The sequence below is a fragment of the Anser cygnoides genome, chromosome 1 (assembly GCF_040182565.1).
Source record: "Anser cygnoides isolate HZ-2024a breed goose chromosome 1, Taihu_goose_T2T_genome, whole genome shotgun sequence".
Taxonomy (NCBI): domain Eukaryota; kingdom Metazoa; phylum Chordata; class Aves; order Anseriformes; family Anatidae; genus Anser; species Anser cygnoides.
The window spans coordinates 87,153,369-87,165,289 of record NC_089873.1 but is presented as its reverse complement, the minus strand read 5'-3'; the positions used below and the strand labels follow the sequence as shown (position 1 = coordinate 87,165,289).

General features: G+C 40.5%; 1 protein-coding gene across 1 annotated transcript; it reads right to left on the bottom strand.

The window, feature by feature from the left end:
- Positions 1-358: 358 nt before the first annotated feature.
- Positions 359-11,532, bottom strand: PDZK1 (PDZ domain containing 1). The gene is made up of 9 exons (XM_013187622.3): positions 11,442-11,532; positions 7,434-7,645; positions 6,876-7,128; positions 5,825-5,961; positions 4,320-4,515; positions 3,866-4,062; positions 3,284-3,478; positions 2,189-2,488; positions 359-1,200 (listed from the first exon to the last, which is right to left on the bottom strand). The coding sequence occupies exons 2-9, from the start codon at positions 7,641-7,643 to the stop codon at positions 1,129-1,131; spliced, it is 1,560 nt and encodes a 519-aa protein (XP_013043076.3). The 5' UTR covers positions 7,644-7,645; positions 11,442-11,532; the 3' UTR covers positions 359-1,128.
- Between the last annotated feature and the right edge of the window lie 389 nt (positions 11,533-11,921).

Sequence of the window (11,921 nt, the reverse complement as noted above, 5' to 3'; positions counted from 1 at the left end):
TCTCTGTTGCTGAACCTCAACTTTGTTTCCCCTGCCTGTATAAATGGAACAGAGGCTTTAGATTCCTGTTTGCTTGAGTTCAGCCTGAAGTCAAAGATCACAGCTATGCCTTGTTTACCTTCTGTGTTATAAATGTGTTTACCTTATATGCTGTAAATTTGGTATTCCCCACTACCTGCCTATTCTTCTACAGTAGCCTGTTTCCCCTTCTTGATGTTATTCAAGGCATAAAAGTAAATTTTATTCATGTGACTTGAACTTGTAGCTTCCCATAGACACTCTCACAGACTTTGTTATAAAATTCTTCTGGAACACAGCTCATAGGTGATAAGGGTAAGACCTGGGGGAAAAAAACAACCACTTTATAAACAATTTATTTCTGTATTGTCTTTGGTGTACAGGAAGGAGGCAAAGCATACAATAGCAGTATTACAGAGCTATTTATGTCACATCCAAGACAATGTGGTGTTAACTTGGAGTGAGACAAACTTGCGTGACTGAATTACACTTCTAACTACCACGATCCACAACTGTAGGCAGAGAGGATAGTGCTTAAAGATTTTGCGTTACAAATTACGAAGTTAGCTTAATGTTTGAAAGAAATTTCTGCAGTGTTAGTAGGACAAAGGAGTGTAATAGACAGCGTACATCAGCTTATGACATAATCACAGCGGTTGTATTGCCGTAAATATAGCACAGATAGTCACCACCGAGATCGAGTTGACAGGCTTGGATTAGAAAGAGAACTGCCTCCTGGGAGATGGCAAGAAAACAGATGCTCTTTATTAAGAGCTTATCCTTAAAAGGCTCAGATACTTATGAATTTATGAAATGTTTTCTCCCTTTGCTACAGCATACTTAACTGTATACCTCTACTTAGTAAAGCCTTTACGGATGTAAATGACTGACTCCCTACTTTACAAAGTAGAAAGCCAATTGCAGCATGTTAAATGACTGCAGGTTACGCTGAAGTGCTTATTACAGGCAGCTGCATTTCAGCAAGTTATTGTGGTCCCTCATGGGTATGGAGGACTCCTAGGGGTAGTCAGGTCCTGGAGGTGTAGTAAGAAAGAATGATTGAAGAAAGAGTATTTGGAAGACTTTTTATTCTCATCATAATTTGACTCCTCAGAACTTTGTGTCGTCGCTGTTGTCTGTTCCTGCTGAGGCAACTGAATGTGAAGAAGAGGATGAGCTTGCCTGCAGAGGAGTAACAAATAAGTTCTGAATTATTTTTAGTTCATAAACATGCTGGGTAGTCTACAATGTTATGAAGGCCTCATGTTTTAGTTTGTACTAATTAAACATTTATTTGGATGACAGAATGAGCCAGCAAATGGGATTTTTGTCATTGAAGTGCTCTTTGGTTACTTATGTTTCACGGAGAAATTTGTTTAACAGAGATTTCCTATTGTTTAAATCCTTTATTTGCTGAATTTGCACACAAAAATGCTGCTAACTTCAGATCTGCAAAACACTGCTTGGTGACTAAGGAATTTTTGAAAAAAAACTTGAAGCTGGACATTTGCAGACAAAGGTAGTGAAAAATAGATAGGAGGCAGTGTTGGTCTTATTCTTCCCTGTCTGTCTCTTGCATGATTAAAAAAAAAAAAGTATTTAAGATTGACCACACAGAGGGTTCAAAATGACTGTTTCAAGAAGAAATACCTTGCTGCTTTTCTGACTTCTGTCATGCTTCAGATTCTTTCTACCATCATAATGTGAGCAAAATAATTTAAAATATGCACGCTTCCAAGAAATTGTCATTATAACCTATCAATTGCTCTTTCTTCTACAAAATGGTTTGTTTTGAAATATTCCACCTAATTTCCCCTAAAGCAGGTTATGCTTTTTGGTGTATTTAAGCACTTTTTTTTCTGCACTTTAAGGATTGTATTGCCTCATTAAGGCACACAATGTATGGATTATCTTGTTTCACAAAATCCCCTGTATGTTTCTTTCTGCAATTTAATCTTGCATTAAAGATACTCGCATTATGTGTGGGGAAAGGAAGAGTTTTTTACAATAATCAGATCACACCATCCTTATTAATAACAGACTCACTTTAAAAAAACAACACAAGTTAAAGATCCTAGCTCAGGTATACACAGTAGGTAAAAAAAAAAAAAAGTTCTTTTCCTGTCAGCTAGGTGATACCCCAACATCTGTGAAATACAATGTTACTCACCCTTTCTCTTGGTTCAGGTGAGGTTCGCTCCGACTCTGCTGGTGTGGTTTCTGTATAAGCAGCAGGTTCAGAAGTGTCATGGATTGGATCTGCCATAGAGGCTGTGATGGGAATGTTCTGGTCCTGGAAGTATTTGTAAGCATCTTTGCTGCACACCAGTACTGTTAGTTTGTCACCACTACTTTGGATTCTTGCCACCACTTTGTCATAGGACTCATTCATCACATTCACCCCATTCACTTCCACCAAAAAGTCATTATTTTCTACACCTGCTGTGTCAGCTGGCCCATGGCTTTGTACCTGCAAAGGCAAGTTCAAATTGGTATTAGCGTAAAACTTGAAGAGATGCATTAGCAACTTATGGCTAGCCAGACTGTTGTGTTACTGCTCTGTTGTTGTTAGTTTACGTAACAGCAAAATAAGCATGGTGAGGGAGATGTGTGGGGCAGAAAACAAATGGATTAGAAGAAGGAATAGGCCTAGACTTAATATACAAAGAACCCGTCTTTTTGAGATTTAAGATGCATCTGGATTTTTTATAAACTTTCCTTATAGATGGCATGCTAGAATCATAAAGACAAGGTGAAAAAACAATTTTTGTATTATTGGCGGTAACTTAAATTTAACTTTACTACATTTGACCGTTTGTTTATTAATGAGTGGAACCCCTCAAGAAAACTAAAGGCATAGATATAATTTGAGATAACAGAAATTTGATCCTTAGACACACTGAATTCCACAGGTGATGTGTCTTACATCTTTAGGGTATCCTATAGCTCAAAAATACCTATTTAAAATAACTAATTTTAGCATGCCAAGCTCATGAATAAAAACAAAAATGAGGCAAAACCTGGATTCTGCTTCCTTTTAGAATGAGGGTTAACAGAATGAGATTTTTTTTTTTTTGGTGTTAACTTTTAATCTTGGTCCTACAATATCGGTTTAACTTTAACAATTACAGCTCATATCCAAGCGAGCTGGAGAAGAGGCTTGTCTTTTCTGTGGCATTTCTTGAATGCGTTTACAGCATGGAAGGTAGGAGACTGCCCAACAGACTACCCAAGGTTTTTGTTGTTCATCATCCTGCATTAGTACCTCATTAATAAAGAGTCCAGGTTTGTTCTTGGCCATGTTTAAACTGAAGCCAAATCCACTAGGCCCTTTCACCATCTTGCAGATTCTTGGCTTGTGGTTCACTTTCTGCTCACTGTGCAACTCCACTTTTTCCTCCGTTTTAGCTGGAGCTGGATCTTTTCCTCTGTTGTAGTATGAATAAGGAGAAATATGAGCCTGAAAAAACAGTGACAAAGGAAAGTTTAATTTAGAAACTTCTGTTGTGTAATCTGTAGCTTTTATGCTAACTATGCTTTATTTATGCTTTATTTGAAACTTTTTTTTAATGACTCAGATTTAAGCTGTGATGAACTACTTTTTGCTGTTACTTTCTGTTCGAGTAGAAAACTACAGTGTTGATCCATGTGATAAGCTTTGTTAAGTGTTTTCTTCAAAAGGGTACACAGCAATGTAGCTCTGGTTTTGCTGAAGTATGGGTATGTCTGAGACACTTGCTTCAAGATGAAGAAGTCTCTCTCAGAGCAGACTGGTTGTTTTGTTGCTGGTTCTGTGTCTTTTTAATGATGAATTATGAATCTTTAGCAGTAACTTGCATTTTCTTACCAGTTTGTACATGGCGTCAGTCTCCTTATCCACTACCAGTAGTGTGGGTTTGTTCTCAGATTGCTTAATCTTTTCCACTACGCTCTCATGATCCAAAGCATCCACTCGCTCACCATTGACAGCTACTAAGATATCATTATCTTTGAGACCCGCCTTGGCTGCTGGGCTCCTGGAATCAACATCCTTGATTACGTGATCTAAGATCAGAAAAGAAAAAAGATGAATGTGAAGGAGTACGCTTGGTAAGTGTAACATTATTTCGTATAGTAAAGGCTAATTGTTCACTGAGGGTTGAGGCAGTTTCCCCAGTGTAGTCTTGTTTGCAACAGGTCTATTGAGGATTTCTTCCAGGTGAGCAGTAAGAAGCCAGACAAGGAGAATGAGTTCTGCAAACCCTGTACAGGAGTAAGCTGTATAGCAAATGTCATGGCCTGTGTGTTAACTTGGTTCTTACCACCAGTGTTTTGTTCCATACGTAGATAAAAGCCATAACCATTTTCTCCTTTCTGGAGCTCAATAAGTCGTGGTTTGAGGGGAAGCAGTTCTAGGTTGGCTCTCTCTCTGTTCAGTGTCATCTTCTGGCTTGTGTAATAGTGGTCTGTTTCTTCATTTGAAACTAGAAACATTATGTGATTTCCAGAATTCTTTACCTGCGTAAGTACATGTACAGTCTCAGTCAGATATGACCCCATCAACAACGTGTAGGAATTGTAGCTACTTCAGTAACTGGTGTACTGATAGGCTAATGGTGTGAGTACAGTTTATATGTCAGCCATAAGGAGGTCTAGGCCAGGCTACTACAGGATTTTTTTTTTAATTAGTAATTTGGAACATACCAAGATCTCAGGCATCTGAGATCCTGAACATACAAGAGGAAATTTTCTGCATTTCTTACTGTTTTCCTGGTCTGGAGAATTTTCTGTAGAGTTGAGACAGTTAATAGCCCTGAGGGTGGCACACAGTGATGGTTAAAATCCAATGAGCCTTAGTATCTGCCGCTCATCTAGATCTGCACCTCCACAATATTGACATGTCGTGCCATCTATATCACTATTTTGGATTACAGTGGCAACAAACAGATTTTTGTTTCAAAGCAGTCTTTGCCATGTCATTGAGTTTCTGTCACGCTCTTGGTCCTCTTTCATGTCCCTGTATTACTGCTTCTGAAGTCTTTTGGGTCTGTTCAACCTCTTTCTCTAATTCCATCTTTCTCCAGCTCCTTTCTAGTTTAATGGGTGCCCTCTTCGCTCATCTCAACCGACATCAGCCTGCAGCTGATGCTGTAGTAGTCCATGAAACACAAGTGTTGCACAGTTCCATAATAGTGTGCACTGAATTGTGTTTCTGGCATGCCAGAGCATGTACCGCCTGCCTCATGGCCCTCTGAAATCTCTTCAGCTCCAGCTGTGTTTTAGCAGTGCCAACAGTGGGAAGCTGGAAGCCTCGTTAGCAATGTTCTTTGCAGCTGAGGCCAGGCAGTGAAATTACTTGCAGTGTAATTTTCATTAATCTTGGACTTCGTAGCAGGAGAAAGGAACTGCTGTCTAAAAACATGAATTTACCCTGTTCTATGCTAACTGTATCATCAGAGAGTTCCCCCTCTTCCTGCCCTGAAAGCCACATTTGATGTCCTGCCCTCTTTCTATTGGGAGTGTTTCCAGGATGTCTAGGAACAGAACATGTTTTATTTAACAGGATTCCTGGCAACAGTATAGTTCTCCTATTTAGCTTTTTTTGGCCTGTTTTGATGGCAGTATTCATTCAGAGTCAATTCAAGAGGCTGCATGACAGCACAACCAGAGCAGAGGGGTACTCTACTGTGCTGATGATACACAAACAGTAGCTTCCGAGGTTTAGTGTGAAACATTTAAACTAGCCAGATCTGCCTCCTCAGTAACCCTGACAAGTTACTGTGAAAGCGGGCCAGAACAGAAGATGAATCAGTATGCAAACAAATACCTTTTCCACCACTTCCTCGTGTGTGTCATTTTCCACATTTTTTCCATTGATTTCAATCAAGCGATCGTTATTCTGGACACCAGCCTTTGCAGCTGCTCCTTGTGATGACAGATCTACCAGGAACAGCCCGTTCTTACCTGAAATAGATGAAAACTCAGTACACAGGGTAATTCACTGAAACATGGCTGCATTTGATGGTTAAGGAAGTCCAGCACTGATGTCCTTAGACACTTTTGATCTCTGCTTATGTGCAAATTCTAGTGGCACTGTAAACCTTTAATGTAGTCACACCTCTGTCTCTTATTCTGCCCTGGAAAAATCACTTCTGTGGGAGAGGAAAGCATTTTTTTTTTTCATTGTCTGCAGCTCAAATAATCTTATTTCTCTACCAGAAGGGTTTCACATATATTTCACATGTATTTCTCTGTCAAAAGGGCTGATGAAGATAGCTGAAAGGGATTTTATTTATTTATTTTTGACAGTTTGAAGTGAGAAGCTGCTTTTAACGTTGTTTTATACACTTCAGAATTTCCTGTGTTTGGAAGGCTTCCATGTTTGGTCTTTCAATTATGCTGTGCTCTGAATTACCTTCTTTATAGAGTTGATGCTTTCCAGAAAGCTTACCTATTCTGTTGACTGGCTTTGGGGAAAAATAGGCATGTGTGAAAGAGATTGAAAACTCTTTGCTTTCTAAATGAAATAAATCAGGAAAGGCATTTGGTCTTCCCTCTATTACAGCTGTCTAGAACCTTGTGTGGTAGTTTTTGAGGTGATTTGGGGGAATGGAACAGGACTTAAAGCAGCAGTTTTAATCTATGTCTGGTGTTCAAGCTTGTGCTGCAAAAGTGATTTTCTCCACCCCATAAAAAATGTGGTCCTCAAAAAAAAAAAAAAAAAAAACTTGTTCAGAAATGGGCTGGAGATGGATCTGAAACCACCTTGCTGCTTACTTCCCCTCTGCTAGCAGTAACAGTTTGTGTGCTCCTACAACAGTGGTTTCCTCTGTCTCTGCTGTAGTATATAATGCCATCTCCCCTCTCCGAGCTCTCACCTTCTGTGGTTTTCAGGGAGAAGCCATAGCCCTTCTCCTCCTTCACTAAGTAGCAGAGCCGGGGTTGTGGAGCTGGAGTGATTGCTCCATTGGCCATGGGTGGTGTGGCCTGCTGCTTTTGCTGCTGTCCTCTTGACACCTTTTGACCCACGTCTTCCAAGTTCACTCCCTCCTTTTCTGCCTTTTTATAGGATGCTTCATCCAGAACAAGAAGTACAACAGAATTCCCACTGTTCTTCACAATCTCCACCACCTGTAGTGAAGAAAATGAAATGTCAAGCAGGTGCTTGAGTGATTGACCTAAAAGATTTCCCCAGAAAGGATTACACTGTTTACTGGTTTTGTCGTCACATCCCTCTGCTTACGCACTATGGAGGCACCTCAAAGCCATTTCATGCCCATGGTGGGTGATAAATGATGCAAGGAGATATCCAGATCAATTAACTCAGCTCTTGGGCTTCCTAGCTGAAAATGCCATAAAAATTGGAGAGAAGGCTTTCCATAGTGGCAGCGGATCTGGGTCATGGAGGAGTGATCCCAGATTAAACAGAGAGGTACCTGTGTATGTTCCTCCTTGTCTACAAACAAGCCATTAACCCTGAGGACTCTGTCTCCATCCTTCAAGCCAGCCTTTTCAGCTGGACTGTTCTTTTCCACGTTGCGGATGAGATGTCCTGCTGTGTCCTTCTCAATACGCAGGGAGAATCCGTAGCTCTTTTGTTTTTTTCTGGTCACTTTGCATTCCCGGGGGTGGAGAACAGAAGTCATCTCTACCAAACAGGATAGAAAAGGTAAGGGTGAGCAAAAATAGCAAACTGACCTAGATGAGTTCCCTCTAAATATATACTGAGGCAGTTTGCTTCAGAATTGTTGGGGTTTTGTTTCCCTAGAATTCCAGCTGTGCAAAGGGAGAAGAAATGAATCCTTTTTCCCTCCTGCTCCTTACTTTTCCCTCCTGCTCCTCACTTATTATGTGTCCCTATCTAAAAGCAAATTAAGCAAGATGAAGAGCTGGAAGAAAGCAGTTGTCTGCCTGTGGTAACATGGTGAAAAGTGAGGTGAGAATTTAGCACCAGAATTAAGTCTTACGGAGGAAAATTAATGGCTGCACAAAAATATTGGAACACTACAGAGAAGTTAAGTGACAGACTGGGATTTCACAGGATGATTGATGTTGGAAGGTGTATCTGGAGGTCATCTGGTCGAACTCCTGCTCGAACTGGGCTACCTAATGCAGGTTGCCTGAGACCATGTCCAGGTGAGATTTTAATATATCAAAGGAAGGAGACTCTGCAACCTCTCTGGGCAACCTGTGCAGATGGAAAAGCAGGTGGGATCAAGGAAGGACCTTGTAATAATGAGGCATTCCTGTTCTTAGTTATTTTAGCTAAACAAAATTGAGCTTCAGGAAAAGACATTGTAACTGGAGTGTTGATGAGCGTGAGACTTGCATTGGAGGGTTGAAGGGAAGGACTTTAATGAAACTAGGAAGACCCTTGTCTCCAAGAGCTACAAAGATCTTCCAGCTGTTTGTTAGCTCTACATCTCAGTTTCCATACAAAATTGTGTACTTAATTTTTTATTTCTGTTTTCTTTAGAAGTTACTGGTAGAGTCAAAGTTCTTGGAGTTGCCCGTGTTTTCCTCTGCCTCAGAATCTTAATAAAAAGACTCTGATTCTGTTATGAAGAGGAGCTAACAGAGCCATTTTACCAAGGTATATTGTTATATATGAGACTTTGGTAAGATATTAATGTAGGTTTGTATTGTGAGGTTTAACAAAAGTGTGGAATATTCAGGCATACACCTACTGACAGTGTGAATGTGCCATCCGGTAATCACTTGGAGGAGAGGTAATTTAATACTGTCTGTCTGTGTGAAATGAAACAGAGGACTTGGGCTGCTATACTTATCTTCCTATTCTCAAGTGAATCCTGAAATGACCATAAAGCCTCAGTTTGCTGCCTGACTGCAAAACTCTATCTCCAACCCTAATGACCTTAACAATGCAATGAGACGTCAATCAATATAAAAACGTGACACTGTGTGGGAAAGGAAGGGAAGAAATTAAATTTGGTTTTGGATGTGGCAGGCTGCTGAAATGTTGGCAGTAGTTTGATTCAAATGGTTTCCCAATGAATTTGTGACAATTGGAGCAGAATTTCCAGTTGGTGTCTCCAGGGTGCTGTGTTACTTTCCCAGAGAAGTTGAGGCCAGCTGGTTAAGGACTTGATGCTGGGGATTGCTACTGAACTGCTATTAGGCAGTGACCTTTGTCCTCTGAAAGTTTAGGAGCAAATGTTCCTAGAGGCTGTGTCAAGGCACATGTCAAGGCCAGGAAGTTGTTTGAGGACGTGCAGTATGGTTTTACTGTTTTTTTACAATGCCTGATGAACCTGATAACTTCATGATGAGTGGACTGGCTCTGTGACAGGCAGAGAACAGTGGATGCTGTTCTCCTTAGCTTTTGCAATACCTTTGAGACAGTCTCTTGTACAGTCGATGTAGCTGATTTGGTGACATATGGACTGGATCTAATTAGATGGGCAGAAAATTGGCTGAGCTGTTAGGTTCAGGAGGTTTTGATCAATAATATTTAGTCCAGCTCTTGGCTGGTTATTAGTGGCATTGTTTAGGGCTGTTAACTGTGGCTGATGCTGTTTAATATCTTTATGACATGGACAGTGAAACAGAATAGATCCTCAACAAACTGATAGGTGATACCAAACAGAGGGACAGGGGTCAATAGAATGAAGGATAGGGAAGGACCTATTTAGGGAGACCTCAACAGTCTGGAGAAATGGCCTGACAGAAATCTCATTAAATTCAACAAAGAACCATGCATAACAATACAGGCTGGCTTCTGGATGGCCAGAAGACAGTTTTGCAGGACAACACACAAATGCACAAGCTGAGCATGAGTCAGTGGTGTAGCTTTGCAGTGAAGAAGGTCAATTGTACAGTAGGCGGTATCAGAATGTAGCCAACAGGTCAGTGGAAGCATTGCTCCCCTCTTTTTGGCACTTGTGAGACCACATGTGAGTACTGTCTCCAGTTTTGAGCTCTCTGAGTGATTAAGATATCAGGGCTTGTCTGCTAAGGTGGTTTAGGTTTTGGAGCACAAGATATTTCAAGAGAGGCTGAGAGAGCTGGGTTCATTTGGTCTTGGGAAAAGAAAGCAAAGAGATGATCTTTAGGTAGTCTTCAACTACCTAAATGGATTGTGTAGACAGCACAGATCCAGATTCTTTTTGTAAGTTAATAGTGATAGGATGAGAGGCAACAGATGCAAATTGCCTGTAATAATTCCAATTAGACAGTCATAAGGGCAGCTTTTTAATCTTGGGGGCTGTCAGATACTAGAACAAGTGCCCAGAGAGGCTGTGGAATCTCCATCCTTGGAGACAACTGGATGAAGCCCTGAGAAACCTCATCTAAGCTGGCCTGGTTTTGCATGGGGTATTGGACCAGACAACCTCCAGAAGTCCCTTCCAACCTAACCTATTCTATGCTTTTATTATATAGCGAAACTCCATTTTAGGTGATGTGTATCATTAGGGTGGGTATTAGATTTGGAAAGTAAGAGATAGTTGTGGCCAAGTAACAACTCCAGAGTTCACTATCTTAGGAATTCCTGCCAAAGATCTGTGATGGCATAGAACAAGATGAATGATGACTGCTTTCTGTGGTTGGAAAGTCCGGGTAATTAGCAAACTCGATGATCTGTGTTTTACTGGGTAGATTTTTTTTTCTCTCTCCTGATAGAAGTTTGTGAGAAGGCCAAAGTTCTGTTGCAGAGATTAGACATTAGTCACAGCCTAATGAATACTAAGAAAGGTCATCTGTTTGCATGTACAGATTTCTTTACAATTCTGTGTTTTTTCTTATCTTTATATCACTCATATGAATAATATACGTGGGAACAGATTTTATTTTATTTTTAAGAAAAATCAGTCAAATCTCTCCATGATCTTGATAGCAGCCTAGTGCTGAAGCCCTTCTGCGGCTATCAATGCCATAGACTGTTTTTGAAGCCAAAAGTGCATTGTTAGGGTTAGTTGGGCAGCACATAAAAAAGTATGAAGGTGAGAGAGTTGACACAGATGTCACTGAAGCTGGAGAATATGGGGAATTTTATCACGCATGGTTAGGAAGGCTGCAGATCATGACTTGTTTCCCTTGATGAGGTGTTTAGTGCTGTTTTGAGCCCACACACAGTTGCATTGGGACTAACGCCATACAGGGATGGCCCGCCCTATTCTTTGGACATTGGTATGCAACAAATTGTATTGACCTCAACTACAGCTCAAAGCAGTTTTTCTTGACAAACACTGGGACCTTATGTTAATTCCTGAAGTGCACACGTAAAACCAGTGGTACACAAAGGTGAAGGAAGAGTAAGCTTTTAGAGGAAAGATTATTTCTTCATATGTAGAAATTGAAGGAAGGTTACTTTGGGCTGTCTACTACTATTTTCACTTCATGCAAGCTTTACATGCAAGATTATCAGGTTCATTAAATGGAATTTTGTAGGGGAAGAGAGATTAGCAAAAAAAGGAATCTCTTACCTGTATGTCTGTGATGTCTGTGTGGAGAAGTCTTCACAGGAATTCTCTTTTGCTCTCCCTCCTGTGTCTGTACCTATAGGTAGGTCTGGACTTTGATTGGGCAAAGGTTGATTTAAAAGGTGATTTATTTAACCAAGTTTCACTGAATATGTTTAATGCCTTGATAAGCTGCCTTGTCCTTGCCTGCAGAATTGCAAATCACATGCATTTTGCAGGAGCATTGGATTCTCTTCTACTCATAATTATTCAGAAACTTAGTCAAGGAGGTGATCTGAAGCAAGCCTGATCTTTGCTCTGGGCAAGAACCTTCTCCAGCTATAAGAAATGTCTTAAAGAGAGCAGTTTTGGATTGTGGTGGGTTGACCCTGGCTAGTTAGTATTTGACTGCAGATCAAGATGTTCCCAGTTCAAATCACCCATGCTGGGTGCCAAATAAAGGACTGTGATGGGTTAACCTTGGCCAGCAGTCAGTTGCCCATC

What these genes read in the sequence shown, in the direction of transcription:
- PDZK1 (XM_013187622.3), bottom strand. Translation starts at nt 7,643, where the DNA reads ATGACTTCTGTTCTCCACCCCCGGGAATGCAAAGTGACCAGAAAAAAA. An exon ending in CTCCCTGAAAACCACAGAAG is followed by an intron (nt 5,962 to 6,875) that starts GTGAGAGCTCGG and finishes CATCTATTTCAG; the next exon opens with GTAAGAACGGGCTGTTCCTG. An exon ending in TATGGAACAAAACACTGGTG is followed by an intron (nt 4,063 to 4,319) that starts GTAAGAACCAAG and finishes TTCTGATCTTAG; the next exon opens with ATCACGTAATCAAGGATGTT.